The following is a 16,246-nucleotide window of genomic DNA, read 5'->3' on the forward strand; positions in this document are numbered from 1 at the left end:
ATAGAAATACTGAGAAGCACGGTTCAGCATGTTTACACACAGCTAAGGTTTGTGCTGATCCATATTTTTGTTCCTGGCATCTTGACATTTAATTTTTTTTTTTTTTTTTTTTTTTTTTTTTTTTTTTTTTTTTTTTAATTAGAAGTACGGTAAATTACAATCCTACACAACACATATATCTTAATACATTTTTTGTACCGCTTCATTTTTTTTGAGCTTTAAGAAAAAGGTAGAAGTAAGGAAAGTAAAGAAAGTGCAAGAGAGTCGTGAAGTGCAAGAGTGTTGGGAAAAGAAAGCCCCTTAGGAAAGAAGTTAGAGAAGGAAGTAAAGTGAGAAAATAGACCCTAGAAAAGAAAGAAAGAGAAAATAGAAACAATCGCTCTATTATAACATTAAACTCCACAGAAAGGGGACTACCAACCAAGTCTGTTTTTGTTGTTTTACCTCCCATTACCAGGTCCTGATACCACTTATTTATATATTTGTTTTTTTTTTTAATTACTATTGCACCTCATACTTGTAATAGGTCCAGAAACATAGACCACGTCTTTTGGAATTGGTCTGCTTTACCTGCTAGGAGGAATCTCATCTCTTCCAGATGTAATGTTTCAAACATATTTGATATCCACATTTTTATTGTTGGTTGTCGGCGCATTTTTCCAGAATTTAAGTATAAGCTTTTTTTTCCCATTATTAGCCCATAATTAAATAAATTCTTCTGAAACGCGTTTAATTCAGGGTTACCTTCCGATATTCCGAAGATAATCCATTCTGGTTTTGGTACCAGTTTTATTTTGATCAATTTTGAAAAAATATCAAATATTTCATACCAGAATTTTTGGATTTTTGTACAAAAAACAAAAGAGTGCGCTATGGTAGCTTCTTGACACAGGCATTTATCACAGATTGGTGAAACATTAGGGAAGATTTTATTTAATTTAGTTTTTGAATAATATAATCTATGTAATGTTTTAAATTGGATGAGCGTATGTCGTACGTTGATTGAACATTTATGCACCTGTAGTAAATGATTATCCCAGGTCTCTTTTGAGATTTTTTATAGCTAATTCTTGTTCCCAATCTTTTCTAATTCCATCTGTTGTGGGTATTTCTATGTTTAAAATGATATTATATAGGTACGATATTAAATTAGCTGATTCCGCCTTGGTCTTCATTGCTTCATCCAATAAGTCGGAAGGCATATTATGATAGTCTTTTGTGTGTTTTTTCAGATAATCACAAATTTGAAGATATTTAAAATATTGGTTATTTTTCAAATTATATTTCAGTTGTAGTTGTTGAAATGATAGTAAATTCTTTTTTACATTTAATTTTAAAAACATATTTGGGGTTTATAATGCTTATTATTATTATTATTACGTACTACACAGGCTACAGATGTATATATTTCTGACTGTAATACATAACATTCAGAACCTTAAAAAATAGTGGTATATTAAGAATGGTTTTCTGCACGTTCTGATTATTGCTGAGAACTGAGTTTATTTCTCTCTCCTGGTCTGAACAGTTAGATTTGCCCCTCGGCTTATCATTTTACAAGTGGATGCTCCGACAGGAAAATTCCCTTTGCTCCCATGACCTTTTCAACATTGATCCAGTAGTAGCAAAATCAATTTGTCACCTTGAGGACATCATAAAACAAAAAAAGAAATTGGAACAAGATCGATCGCAGGTAAGAATGAAACCTGCTGGACCTGCCATTTTGTTCTGCACCCTTTAACATTTGAAGAATTTACTTTGTTCAATTCACTTTGGGCAACAAGGTGGCGCACCAGTAGTTGCTGGTAAACAGTGGTAAAGACCTGGGTTTGATTCTGACTATGGGTGCTGTCTGTACAGAGTTTGAATGTTCTCCCTGTTACTGTGGGTTTTCTCTGGGATCTCTGGTTTCCTCCCACATTGCGAAGATATACAGGTTTGTAGGTTAATTGGCTTGGTTTAATTGTAAATTGTCCCGAGTGTATGTAGGATAGTGTTAGTGTACGGGGATAGCTGGTTGGCGCAGACTCAGTGGGTCGAAGTGTTTGTTTCCGCGCTGCATCTAAGCTGAATTTAAATTTGCTGTTCTATTATGAAATAATGTAACTGAAGAAAATGGACAGTTCTGGTTTAATTCATTGATATTAGATGTACAAATTAAATATTAGAGGTTTTTTGTCATTTTATTTGTTGAATCTCACTAATAAATTAACTTTTCATTAATGCCTTTCGTTTTTACATTGTGCATAGACTACCTTCATTTTTCCATAAGCATTTTTCAGTTCACACCAGGGAATTTAATTTTCTGAATTAGCAGTATAAGATATTTTGGTGCGGCAGCTGAGGCAATTCCGAGATGTAAGTCGCTATAGATATATAATGGAATCGGTCAGGCACACACATTGTGTTAATATGTGCTGAGTGATTTGTACACGTAGCTGATAACCATTTAAAGTAGTGCACATGTTTGCACATGACTAAAAATGCATACTATGCTGTTACCAGTAACTGCTTTGCTGGTGGGGTGGAAAGTGTTGAGCTAATTTTATTTGTCGTTGCTAAATGTACCAGAACCTTTCTTTTCGAGCCTTCTATATTTAGTTTCAGATTAGTTTATTGTCATATAACGGATGCAATGAAATTTCTTGCTGGCATAAAGCTCATAGTCAAACAGTACGCAGAAATAAAAGATACAACAAAGTACACAAAACTGCAGAATAATGCAAAGATTGTAGTGCAACGTGAAGTAGTGCAAAAAAAAGTGTTTCAAGTGTGAGATTTGTGAGGTGCTTTGTTCATAGGAGAAAGTTAAGTAATGAATGTCTGATGAATCATCTCGACACGAAACGTCACCTTTTTTTTTCTCCAGACCCGCTGAGTTACTCCAGCGGTTTGTGTCTAACTAAGAATAACAAGGATGGGTGTTCAAAAGTTAAAGTTTAATATTGTCAATCTGAATTTTTTCCACAGAGCAAAGAATGTCTTCAGCAAGCTCTGGAAAGCCTAAACATGAATGGCTGCTCTGTGGAAGAACTAGGCTTGGATTTCACACTACCTGGGTATGCTAATGTTGAACTGAAGAAAGGAGGGAAGGACGCAGTTGTCACCATACATAATTTGGAAGACTATCTGAGGGTATGCACATCAATTTCCAAATGTTTAAAATATTTTCTATGGTAAAGCAAAGGATTTTTTCATGTGGAGAATGCACTGCCAAAATATGGCTGTGAAGTGAATGATTTCCTCGGGTATACAGACATGAGATAAATTCTCAAGTGTAAAATCTTTTTGTGATTTAAGGAGAATGATGTAAACACTTTACCGATAACTGTCGTCTTCCCTTTCCCATTTTATTCAAGATCTCAGATATAAATTTATGTCCAATTGCGTCAGTATCTAATTTCCTGCTGGTACCAATTGGACAGCATTCATTGTGACATTTGTTCCCACATTTTAGCACAGTATAGCATTAATTGACTGCCATCCCCTGATTTGTCATTAGCAAATTGAAGTTGGTGACCCATAATGTTCTTCTCATTTAGTGTTATTTTATTGTAAAGCTATTTGCATTAAGGTTATCTGGTCCTACCTGTCATTTGTATCAAAAGTGGGTTTTTTTCATAGCTTCCAACACTTTAGAGCTGGTAGTGTTATCTTCAGATGGAGCAATGGAATCTCATTCCAGAAGCAGTTATTTATTTATTGATCTTTACCTTACCTTTCCAGATAAAATTAGCTGATTGTTCCTATGATATTTACATTTCTAGCTCATTCGTTGCACTAAAGGGCCTGTCCCACTTTTATGAGGTAATTCACAAATTCTCCTGAGTTATTCATGAATTCTCCCGAGTTTTCCCCTTGATTCAAACTCGCAGAATGTTCGTAACGGGTCTGTAGATATATCGTAGCGGCTCTTTATGCCAGCCGTAGGTACTCGGGGCATCAAGTCGGGACGTTTTTTCCAGCCTGATAAAAAATGTCCACGAGTAAAAAAATAGTCGGGAGGATGCCCCGAGTACCTATGGCTGGTTTACGATAAATCTACGGACCCGTTACGAATATTCTGTGAGTTTGAATCAAGAGGAAAACTCGGGAGAATTTGTGAATTACCTCGTAAAGTGGGACAGGCCCTTTACTCTGATGTTTAACTTAACCTCTTCCTTACATCGACAAAGTAACATTCTGATAACTGTTCTCCACAATTTCAGGCCCCCAATTTAAAAAATGATCAGTTCTTCCCAATCATCTGCAAAACCTTCTCCTAATTTTCCCAGACTACTACATTTGCACATTTCATTCTAATTTTGAATTTGATTGCCACTGTAAATAAACTGTTTACCCATCACCCTTTTGCTTCCTGACCCACAGTGATTCCTGACACTCTTCATCTTTTGTGCTATTTATTCACCTTTTGTTTCGCGTTCTCACCCTCTGCCGACATCTTGCCCCAACATTCAAGAAATGCCTCCACCTCCCTTTCTTTCCCTTAATTTTCTTTAAAGTTTGGACCAAATCATTTGTTACCTGTCTTTGAGGTCTCTCTTACTTTGTCATATTTATATTTGGTCATGCTTCTGTAATTTGTCTTCACATTAAAGGTTATTCATTATTGTATTCTGTTGTGTAACGGCAACACTGATGTTGTGTTCAATCTCTATAGCTTGTGGTTTACTGGACCCTGAATGAAGGTGTTTCCAAGCAGTTTGAATCTTTTCGAGATGGCTTCGAGTCTGTTTTTCCACTCCATCACTTACAGTATTTTTACCCAGAGGAGGTAAGCACCGCACCTGGAACCATTTTAAATAGATGCATACAATAAACAGCAGTTCCTGTCATGATTTTCGTGAATGCCAAAGTTTATTTTTATGCACTGAAAAGCTGTGAATTGATCTTTCTTTGTATGCTAAAAACATGCAATGTTGGAATGTTACATGTTGTAAATATTAATTTATTTTGTCTACATTATTTTGATTCAAAGCCAGCTAAGTTGGAAACCATAGTTGGAAAATATAATTTATCTTGAAGGTTGTACAGTAAATTCTTGCATGTGAAAGCATTGGACTGCTGTTTGAAAAATGGAGCTGAATTATTTTTGAAATTGGTCATGTCAATATGATTATGTATTTGCAATTCATTTTTTATGTTAGATATAATAGTAAATAGATAGTAAAAAAAAAAGTTTAAAAATCCGTGTCATTTTCAGTGACATGATTCATTGTTATACAAACTTATTATGGCTCTGCTTGATCCAATGTCCAAGTGATCCTGAAAGATTAGGTGCTGCTAGATTAGCATTATTGATATACAGATTCCTTAAAGTGATAAATCCACTTGAAGGAAACTGGATCCAGTGATTAATTCTGTTACTTGCTATGCTTCTAACTATTTGTGTGAATCTGATAGGTACATGAGTCACAAGAACTGAATGTACAAAATCTAATTTTTCCCTTTACTGATGCAGTTTTCCTGACTAACTCCAAAAATCTGCATTTTATTGACTTATGGGCACCTCGTTTATATCTCATTTAACAAACATCTGTATGAAGATTTTTATCTCACAAAAGAAAATAGTTGGTAGACAAAAATGCTGGAGAAACTCAACGGGTGAGGCAGCATCTATGGAGCGAAGGTGACATTTCGGGTCGAGACCCTTCTTCGTCTGAAGAAGGGTCTCGACCAGAAACGTCACCTATTCCTTCGCTTCATGGATGCTGCTTCTCCTGCTGAGTTTCTCCAGCATTTTTGTCTACCTTAGATTTTTCCAGCATCTGCAGTTCTTTCTTAAAGAAAATAGTTGTTGTGTTTTCATGAAAAGTGACCATAATCATATCAGTTTTGAGGTCGTTATACAGAATGATTTAACTAGCCCACATGTTAAGGTCCTATATTGGAGCAAGGTTGATTTGAGGCATTAGGGAATTGGCAGTGGTTAATTGGGAGAGTGTTTGCAGGTAAGAAGGAGACTAGCGAGTAGAAGGCTTTTTTGAATTAGCAATAGCTGATGGCAGCACGTTCCCGTGAAGGTGAAGGGCAAGGCTTATGCATTTAGGTTCACGAGAGGTTGACGCTATGGTTCGTCAACATGAGGAGATATACATAGCGAAGCAATAGAGGACATAAAATGGAGCCGGCAGGTCAGGTAAAGGAAAATGCTAGGAACACATTTAAGAACCCTGGAGTGCTGCAGAGCAGAGATATCTGAGAGTAAAGGTGCACGCTTCCCTAAAAGTGGTGTCAGGTGAACAGTATAGTGGAGGAATTTGGCACATACTTGCCTTCATTGCAAAGGGTATTGAGTACAAACGTTGGTATATCATGCAGCTCTACAAGTTGTTGGTGAGACACTTGGAATACTTGCTGTTCTGGTCGCCCAGCAAAGGAAAGATGACATGAAGGTGGAAAGGCTGCAGGAGAGATTCACCAGGATGTTGTCTCGGCTTGAATTATAGGGGAGGTTGGATAGGTTGGTGTTTTTTCCTTGGAGCATAGGAGGCTGAGAGGTGACCTTATTGATGTGCACAAGATGGTGAGGAGCAAGGATATAATGATCACATCGTCTTCCAGTGAAGAGGATTCTAAAACTGAAGGGCATTAGGCATTAGGTGAAAGGGGAGAGATTTAAGAGGGATCTCAGGAGCAACTTTATTCCACTCTGGAGATGGTCTGTATCTGTAAAAGGGAACTTTAGAAGAGGATACAATGCAATTATAATTTTTAAGACGTTTGGACAGATACATGGAAATGAGGCCTGCCTGGTATGCCAACATGGGCGGCATGGACAAGGTGGGCCAAAAGGCCGCTTCTGTGCTGTACATCTCTGTGACCCTAGTCCATGCCATTTTGGGAGAGTCTATTTGTTAGTCTCTTGAAACCCACCGTCATTCTGCTTAGTGGACCGGTGATTTAAAAAATTAAAAAATCCTTAATGCATTCTGTGTGATTATCTGAGTTTTGGCACTTGTAAATCAAATTGGTGAACTCTGGTTTCCTGTATTCTGGCCATCCTCGAGAACCTATGGTGTCACGCTGAGATTAAAGTCAGCCCTTGCCTAGCTGAGTGCAGGTGTGAGCATCCGTGAGCAGAAATTATCAACAAGTTCAATAAAGCATTTAATTGTTTTTAATTAACTTGAAGTTTATCCTTGCATTGTGTGACATTCTCCTTATTTGACCTGTAGTTGGATCAACTGCTCTGCGGCAGCAAGTCTGAAGCATGGGATGTGAAAACTTTGATGGAGTGTTGCAGACCAGATCATGGATATAATCATGACAGGTAAATAGAAACATTTAAAAATTGGTGCAGGAGTAGTCCATTCGGCTAGCCAGCACCGCCATTCTATATGATCATGGCTGATCATGGCCGTTCCTGCTTTTTCTCCATATCCCTTGATTCCTAAGGGCTAAATCTAACTCTCTCTTGAAAAGATCCAGTGAATTGGCCACCACTGCCTTCTGTGGCAGATAATTCCACAGATTCACCTCTGTCTGGGTGAAAAAGTATTTCCTCATCTCAGTCCTAAATGGCCTACCCCTTATTCTTAAACTGTGACCCCGGGTTCTGGACTCCCCCAACATCGGGAACATTTTTCCTGCATCTAGCCTGTCCAATCCTTTAAGATTCACCTAATCCTTTAAAGTTTCACCTAAAATTCTCAGCGGTTGCCCCTGCCATCTGCTATAGCTCTGGAAGATCTGGTTAAAGTCTCAACTACCACCTCTGGAGCCATTTGGGAATATAGTGATTCAGTGCCTCATTAAAGAATTTAAGCCAAGGAGCCCAAGAAAACGAGTGCATTTGTCATTGCTCTGGAATTTGTTTAAACCTATGGTCAAATGCTCAGAAAAACCCTGCTAAGTTGCCTCTTATTCATGTTTAATAGAAAACACATTGGGGAGCGTTTTGGACTACATTGTTATCCCTAGTAGTTTCCATTTTCAGTTTTTGATTTAGCCTGTATTTGCAGTATAGTAACGAACATTCAGTCCAGGTATGTGGCAGATTTTAAGATCCAGAGGAGCTGCTTCCCAGCCCCTTAGCACAACAACAGCAACAAGTTATTCAATGCTCTTCACTACGTCAGCAAATTGTAACCACATTTTCAGGATTAAAAAAGACTCTTAAATTCCACATTGCGTTTATTATTAAATATCTTGCATTTTTGTGCTGGTTATGGTTTCTGTTATGTGGAAGCTTGTCTATTTCCCTTATTTTTATCTAATCTTTACAAGTTGCAGTGCCTTCAAATGCTCATCATATGTTAATCCAATCACCCCTGGGATCATTCTCGAAAACCTCCTCTGTCCGTCTTCAACGCCAGCATATCCTTCATCGGATATGAGGCTCAAAACTGCTCACAATGCTCCAAATGCAGTCTGACCAGTGCCTTATGAAGTATTCGTTAGGTAGAGCTCTTAAAGACAGCAGAGTCGGGGGATATCGGGAGAAGGCAGGAACGGGGTACTGATTGTGGATATCAGCCACGATCACAGCTTGAATTGCTTACTCCTGCACCTATTGTCTCAGTATTACATCCTTGTTTTTGTAATCTAGTCCTCTTGAAATAAATACTAGCATTGCATTCTCCTTCCTTACTACCAATTTGACTTGCAAATTAACTTTTTGGGAATCTTGCACCAATCCCTTTGTACCTCTGATTTCTGAATTATCTCCCCTTTTAGAAAATAGTCTACGCCTTTATTCCTACTACCAAAATTCATAACTGCACACTTTGTATTCCATCCGCCACTTCTCAGCCCACTCTCCCCACTTGTCCAAGTCCTTCTGTAGACTCCCTGCTTTCTCTACACTACCTGCTTATGATCGCAAAAGGTTTACTTGGTTCAGGTGGACTTGATGGTGGTGGCCGCGGTACGTTACACCCACTTCTGCGTCTTCCTGGAGTGGGACTGGTCGTTCTCTTAGGGTTCTTCCTCGACGAAGGCTTGTCGTGGACGAGTTTACCTGCGTCTTCCTGAGTGGCTGCTGCTTATTCTGCCTGCCGTCGTTGGCCCGGAAGAACTGCTGCTCCTGGCCCTTGTGTGGCCCCTCCTCTCCTCGACCCCGCAGGCGTGGTTTTAAATCTCCTCAACTTGCGGCCCTTGTGCCGGGCTCCCCTGACATCGGACGCCGTGGACCAGCCTGTTCCTGTCAAGATTGCCCTGGTGAACGCTAGGTCGCTGGTGAACAAGACTTTTATTTTGAAAGATTTTTTTGAATCCAGAGGGTTAGATCTCCTCTGTGTAACTGAGACATGGCTGGGTGTTGGTGAGTCCAGCGCTTTTGCTGAGATGTTACCCCTTGATTGCTGCTATCTTAACTCCCCGCGGACGTCGGGCAGAGGTGGAGGACTAGCTACTGTCTTTAGGAGTCATTTTAAATGTAAACAGCTATTGCTTTCATCCTCTTTAGCAAGTTTTGAATTAAGTTTGTTTGAGCTGGTTGGCTCTAACACAGTGTTGTGTGCTCTGGTCTATCGGCCTCCAAAGTATAATAAGGACTTTTTAAATGACTTTTCTATTTTCCTGGCTGAAATCATGCCTAGATATGACCGTGTACTTATTGTAGGGGATTTTAATGTTCACGTGTGTTGTCCTGAAAAGCCTATGGCAAAGGACTTTTTGAATCTCATTGATTCATTTAGTCTTGTACAATCTGTGTCCGGGCCCACACAAGAGCATGGTCACACACTCGATCTTGTTCTATCATACGGTTTGCCCGTTTCTAATCTAGTGATTTGTGATGCCGTGTTTTCCGACCATATGCCTGTGTTATTTGAGGTTATTATTGCACCTACTGCAGTTCGACCTCGCGCTCCTGCTCGGCACTGTCGTGTTGTTAGCCCCTCCACTGCTGTTCAGTTCTCGGCTGCTTTTGCTCTGAACTCCATCGTTCCTGAGTCTGTGTGTGATACAGAGGAGCTTAGCTCATGGCTTCACTCCACCTGCCAGACTGTTTTGGACACTGTGGCTCCATTGAAGTTCAGGCAGCCTAAAACTAAATTTGAGCCCTGGATGAATGACACGACTCGTGCTGTCAGGCGCGAGTGTCGTAGAGCTGAGCGGAAGTGGAAGAAAGACAAACTGCAGGTGTCATTTCAAATGTTGAGGGAGAGTTGGTGTCATTATCAGAAAGTTGTGAAAGCTGCTAAGAGGAAACATTTCTCAGGTATTATCCTCTCTGACTGCCGCAGCCCTCGTGTTTTGTTTAACACCATTAACACAGTTCTTAATGCCCCGCAGGCAGTCTGTATGGAGGCGTCCCCTGCTGTGTGTGAGAACTTCCTCCGCTTTTTTGTTGATAAGGTCGCTATGATTAGAGCTCTAATCCCACCATCTGCTTATGACCCCTCGGTATCTGTTCCATGCATGGCTGTATTTGATCATTTTAAGCCGGTGTCTCTCTCCTTTTTTGCATGAGATTGTTGGTGGTCGTTCAAAGCCCTCAGGTTCTCCGAATGATGCTGTTCCTCTCGGCTGTTTAAGGAGGTGTTGCCCACTGTAGGACCATCTGTTATCGCTGTCGTTAATAGCAGTTTGTCCTCGGGTGTTGTTCCTGCGCTTTTTAAAACATGCAGTAGCACAACCCCTGATTAAGAAACCTGCTCTTGACCCTGCAGTTCTTGGAATTTCAGGCCTATCTCAAACTGCTTTTTTATCAAAAGTCCTAGAGAGGATCGTGCACAGGCAATTGATGGCCTTTTTGGAGGAACATGACGTTTTGGAGGTTTTCCAGTCCGCCTTTGACACAGTTTTTAAGTCCCGGCACAGCACAATCGGCCCTTTTGATCGGTTTTTAATGACCAGTGCTACTTATGAAGGTACTGTTCGTCCTAGTGCTTTTAGATGCCACATGCAGCTGCCTTTGAACAGTGGATCATGAAATTTGCAGAGCGGGGGGTATCAGGGGCATAGCCTGGAGTGGTTCAGGGAACTTGGGGGTACTTTTTGTGAGCCTTGGGGACTCTGTATCCTCCTCAGCCACGTGTGATCCCACAGGGCTCAGTTCTTGACTCTATTTGCTTATCCTAGGAAGCACGGGATTTCATTCCACTTTTATGCTTGTCAGCTTTATGTGCCTCTGGAAAAAGGGGGTGTACATCGGGCCTTGTTTTTGTGAATCTAGTCCTCTTTTTAAAATTTAATGATGACAATAAGGTATACTGGCACCTCTGCCCCCCCCATCTAGGCTCTTGTCTGCATATCTTACTACCCTGGGGATTAAAGTGGACCCTGAGCTTAGATTTGACTGCAGGTAATTAAATCTGGTTTTTTCCATTGAGGCAGCTGGCAAAAATAAAGCCGATTTTGTCAAGGCAGCACCAATCCACCCTTTGTACCTGCAATGCATGTTCTGGGGGTTAGTCGGTCCTCCATCGCCCGTTCCAGATGGTCTGCAGCTGTTCCTCTTTACGAAAGCATGATCATGTTTCTACTTTTGGCCTCTTATTGCCTATCTATTCCAAAATTCTTTATTTACTTTTAAACTGCTAAGTGGTCTTGCCCCGTCCACCTATTGTATTCACCCTTATCCGCCCTCCCGCTCTCTCAGGTCAGACGATCACTCTCCCCAAAAGACTTGCTCCAAGTCGGCTTCGAGATTGTATGAATTGCCTCTGCACGTTGCCCCTTCTCTAGCTGTTTTTACACTACCTATCTATTCTCCATGGCCACAGTGAGGTGTTGAATTGTTTATTAACTTTATTTGCTTGGTTTTGCTGCGTTGTTCGTACTTGTGTTTTATGTTTTTTTGTTTTTTTTAATTTATTGTTTGGATTTTTGTATGTAATTTATGCGCCTTGTGTTAGTTGTATGTTCTGTTGTTCTGCCTGTTTTATGATGTCTTGCTTGTTTTCTTTTTTCTGTACAGCACTTTGGTCAGCTTTGGTTGTTTTTAAGGTGCTTAACAAATAAAGTTATTATTATTATTATAAAGCCTTCAATTCCCACATCCAAATCATTGATATATACCGTGAAGAGTAGTGGCCCTAGCACAAAACGCTGTGGAATACCGCTGGTCAACAACAGCCAAATAGCCCCCCTTTATTGCCACTCTTTGCCTTCTGCCATCCAGCCAACCTGCTATCCATGCTAGAATCTTCCCTCTGATACCTTGGGCTCCCATCATCTTTAGCAACCTCACGTGTGGCACCTTATCAAATGCCTTCTAAAAATCTAGGTAAAACACATCCATTGACTCTCTTTTGTCTATCCTACTATTTACTTTCTCAAAGAATTCCAACAAGTCCGTTAGGCAAGATCTTTTTCACAGAGTGTGGGTATATGGCGCAAGCTGCCAGAGGTAGTTGGAGTTGGGACTATCTCATTGTTTAAAAACTAGTTGGACATGGATGGGACAGGTTTGGAAGGATATGGACCAGGTACAGGCAGGTGCGACTAGTGTAGCTGGGGCATGTTAACCGGTGTGGGCAAGTTAGGCTGAAGGGACTGTTTCCGCTGAAGGGCCTGTTTCCACTGTATCACTCAGTCTATCTCCCTTTCACAAAAATATGCTGACTTCAGCCTATTATTGTGCTCTTCTAAGTAGGCAGAAACCTCTTTATAATAGACTCAATAGTCTTACCAACCACTGAATTCAGGCTAACTGGCCTATAACCATATAAGTTTCCATTCTTCTGCCTCACTTTCTTCTTGAACAGCAGAGTAATATTTGTAGTTTTCCAATCGTCTGGAAGCACTCCTGACTTTAGTGGGTCTCAAGTTCTTCCTTTGACTGTGGGTTTTATGCATTTGCTCTAGATCCATGCCATATCCCAAAGACAAGCAATTTGATAGATAAATTGGCCTCTGAGATAAATTGGCCTCCCAAAGACAAGCAATTTGATAGATAAATTGGCCTCTGAGATATTGCCTCTGAGATGTTTGAAGATGATGGGAACGGCAGGTGAATAAGAATTGTTTGTGTAGTTAGGTTTTTGAAGGTCAATGCTGACTCGGTGTGATGTCAGGCCTATTTCCATGCTATTTTTGTAGCCAAATTGAAATTCATTCTGTTATTTAACCTCCAACTTCGTACCTTAACTTGAGTCATAAGCCAACTACTTGGATTAGTAACTGTCCCGTTCAAGGAAAGCCAAATATACCCATGGCATCACCACTTTCTACCTAATCTGTTACGACAGCAAAGGAACTTGGTAAAGTTGCTCATGACTCCCTTTGACCCTATGCTACACAGATTCCAATTACTTGACTTTTTGGGGGTATATCGTTGATAGAAGTGTCCTGTTAATTTTCTTGATACCCTGTGTTTAAGCTAATTGGTCTTTATTTTGCGTGCAGCATTGAGGTTGTTCCTAAAAATGGTGTGAAACGTTTGATGTTTAGATTTGCAGATGAAGCCTGCTGGCTTCTATCTTGTTATGAACCAACAAAAGCCTTGATATTCAAAGAACTACAACTGGTTTATTCTTCCCAGTCACCGTTTGCAATAGATGCCATGGTATATAAAAATAACTGAAGTTTGTAACTCTTAAAACTTTTTCTTAAGAGTTGATTCATGGGTTGATTGGGTTTAACAGTGCTGAAACTGTATAAATTAGTGCTGTGTGATTGTACTGAGCAACTCTTGTCTCTAGTTATTTCTGGAGAGGGCATAGTGAAAAGTCTACTTCAATTTAATCCATGTTGTCTTTTTTAAATCGCAGCCGTGCAGTGAAGTTTCTCTTTGAAATACTCAGTAGTTTTGATGGTGAGCAACAAAGACTATTTCTTCAATTTGTAACTGGAAGTCCCCGGCTTCCTGTAGGAGGTAAGCTTGCTTTTAACACTTCCAGGGTTGTGGTTTCCATTTGGAATAAACATTGAGGTGTAATAGTTGTAAACTTTGTAAGTAAAATTCTCACCTTGTCTTATTGCTTGGAGCAAATTTCCCAATGCCTTCAGAAAATGAAGGCATGTAATTCTTTACTGCAGTTTCCCTGGTCAATACAGAGGTCCGACATATTCCTTTGATATTCACGTGAGCCTTGAGGCCCCATCACTGTCTATCTCTGCCTCCATGATGCCACAATCTTGTATGCTGTATCTGTGCATTTGTCATTTCTAGACTTGATTAAAGCAAAGCACACAATACTGACCTTGCTCCCAAACTATAGACATGAGCTCATCCAAAACTTTGCCTGCACCCTTGCATCAACACCCCTTCCTGCTTTGGCTTAATTTTAAAATTCCCATTCTTCCAATGCCTCCTGAATCGATAAACTCCTTTAGTTAACAAACACAGCTTTGGATTACTATTCCATTTGTGAAATGGCACTTGCTGCTGAAAACACCGTGCAAGACTTTGTAGTGAAATTGGACCATTTCTGACGGGCAAAGTGCTCAATACTAAGCAAAATGTTATCTTTTGGCAGCAGAGGCATGCTGCATGTGTAAAGATTCTATTCCTCACCCTCTCATCCTGATCGATACAGCCAGATCCATCCTCAGACTTTATTAAAAAAAAAATTCCTCTTTTTGACTTAGCCAAATTATCTGGAATGGGAAAAAGCAAATCACCCATTGGAAAGTACCCTTCCACCTATTGCACTCTAGATTAGCTTGTTATGTACAATATTTTCTGATTTAATTGGAAGCATGTAAAACAAAGCTTTTTGCTGTAACTTGGGACATATGACATTAATAATCCTAAAAGGTTGTACTTAGTATAAAGAATTACTGCCACTTGGATGTATTTGTGTGTGAAAAAACAATTAAGTCTATATCCATGTTTTATTTTGGAGCATAGCTTAAACCTTAAATTTACCATTCTGTCAGATTCACGGTAGATTTAAGTTTGCTCTGTTGAAACTTAAATTTTTGGATTTTTGTTTGCAGGGTTTCGGAGTTTGAACCCTCCACTGACCATTGTCCGCAAGACCTTTGAGTCTACCGAAAACCCTGATGATTTCTTACCCTCTGTAATGACCTGTGTTAATTATCTCAAGTTGCCAGATTACTCCAGTATCGACATAATGCGTGAAAAACTTTTAATAGCTGCCAGAGAAGGGCAGCAGTCGTTCCATCTCTCCTGATCACAGCATCTGAATCTTCAAGCTGCCTGTTACAACAAATGACAAAAATCATGATTTATTTTCTAAGTATATCACTGCATCAAGGCAATGTGTACAGCGTACCTGTTGTAGAAATGGCTTGGTATGCTACAATTCTTCAACAAAAAGACATGGATGGTATATTTATTAAAATAGCCCCTACGGACTGAAATTGAAAAAGACCCCAAAGTTAATGCAAGATTTAAACAAATAAATTCATAAAGAAATTCTTGTTAATTTAACAATTATTTGGGTGCAGTTTTTAAATCGCTTTTTTGCTGTGTGGTATTCAAATTCAAAAGAATGGGATGTTTATCTTCCAGGATGACGGAACAATAAAATGTCACTGTGCAGTTTGATATTGGTGTGTATATCCATCTGGAGCTTACATTTCTGGTGATTTTTTTTTTTTGTTTCCAAAGATTAATATGTACAAACATACAGAAATGACTCGCTTATACCTTGCATAAAATAATTTAACCTCTGGTTAGTGTCATTTGCATTTTTCTTGTCAATCTTCGCCCTCTCCTTCATCTGGTTTGTCTTTTTCTGTTTAACTCATCTGCACTTGTGTGATGTAACATAGGGTTCTGCTTTTGTGTGTGATGTTTCCTAACCCCACGATGCAACCATAGGTTAAGGTGGGAGCTTGAAGATTTAAGCTTTACTTAACCGACATCGCCCTCAATTGTATCATAGTCTAAAATTTATTCCTCTTTACAATATTCAGATTCTAGTACTTGCCCATAGTTTTATTGTGAAACAATAGGACTGTTGGCAGAAGCCTTTAATCACACACTAGAATTGTTTACAGAATGATTTCAGGCAACAATTCTCAACAATACTGAGGAAACTTTTTCTTTTTAACCCCCTTAAATTCGGTAGTTTAAACCAATGTCAAGCTGGTTAGTCTGTTATTTAAGGGTGTAAAACTTTAAAAGAAAAGTTCCACTTGCTGTTATAGTTGGACAGTTGCTTTATCTTGTTTAATTTACCTTGTTGTAGTTCACTTAATTGTTTTTGCACTGCTAGCTTTGAACAAAAGTAATAGTTGAGCTCTCTTGGTTTGATAAGGATAGTGCACCCTGTAAACAATGCTCTGTCCAACTGTTCATGTGCTGGTTTCTGAAATCTGCAATAACTACTTCATCAGGTTAATGTTTTTACCTGAACATAAATAAATAAAATGTTTGACTCAG

At 39.5% G+C, this 16,246-nt stretch overlaps 1 protein-coding gene across 1 annotated transcript in view; it reads left to right on the top strand.

The window, feature by feature from the left end:
- trip12 (thyroid hormone receptor interactor 12) overlaps positions 1-16,246 on the top strand; it is a 118,546-nt gene extending 102,300 nt beyond the window's left edge. The window contains exons 38-43 of the mRNA XM_055646499.1: positions 1,529-1,693; positions 2,971-3,135; positions 4,661-4,774; positions 7,179-7,273; positions 13,662-13,765; positions 14,833-16,246. Of these exons, the coding sequence (XP_055502474.1) occupies positions 1,529-1,693; positions 2,971-3,135; positions 4,661-4,774; positions 7,179-7,273; positions 13,662-13,765; positions 14,833-15,029 (840 nt within the window). The 3' untranslated portion in view covers positions 15,030-16,246. The remainder of the gene's footprint in view (positions 1-1,528; positions 1,694-2,970; positions 3,136-4,660; positions 4,775-7,178; positions 7,274-13,661; positions 13,766-14,832) is intronic.

The sequence above is a fragment of the Leucoraja erinacea genome, chromosome 14, assembly GCF_028641065.1.
Source record: "Leucoraja erinacea ecotype New England chromosome 14, Leri_hhj_1, whole genome shotgun sequence".
NCBI lineage: Eukaryota > Metazoa > Chordata > Chondrichthyes > Rajiformes > Rajidae > Leucoraja > Leucoraja erinaceus.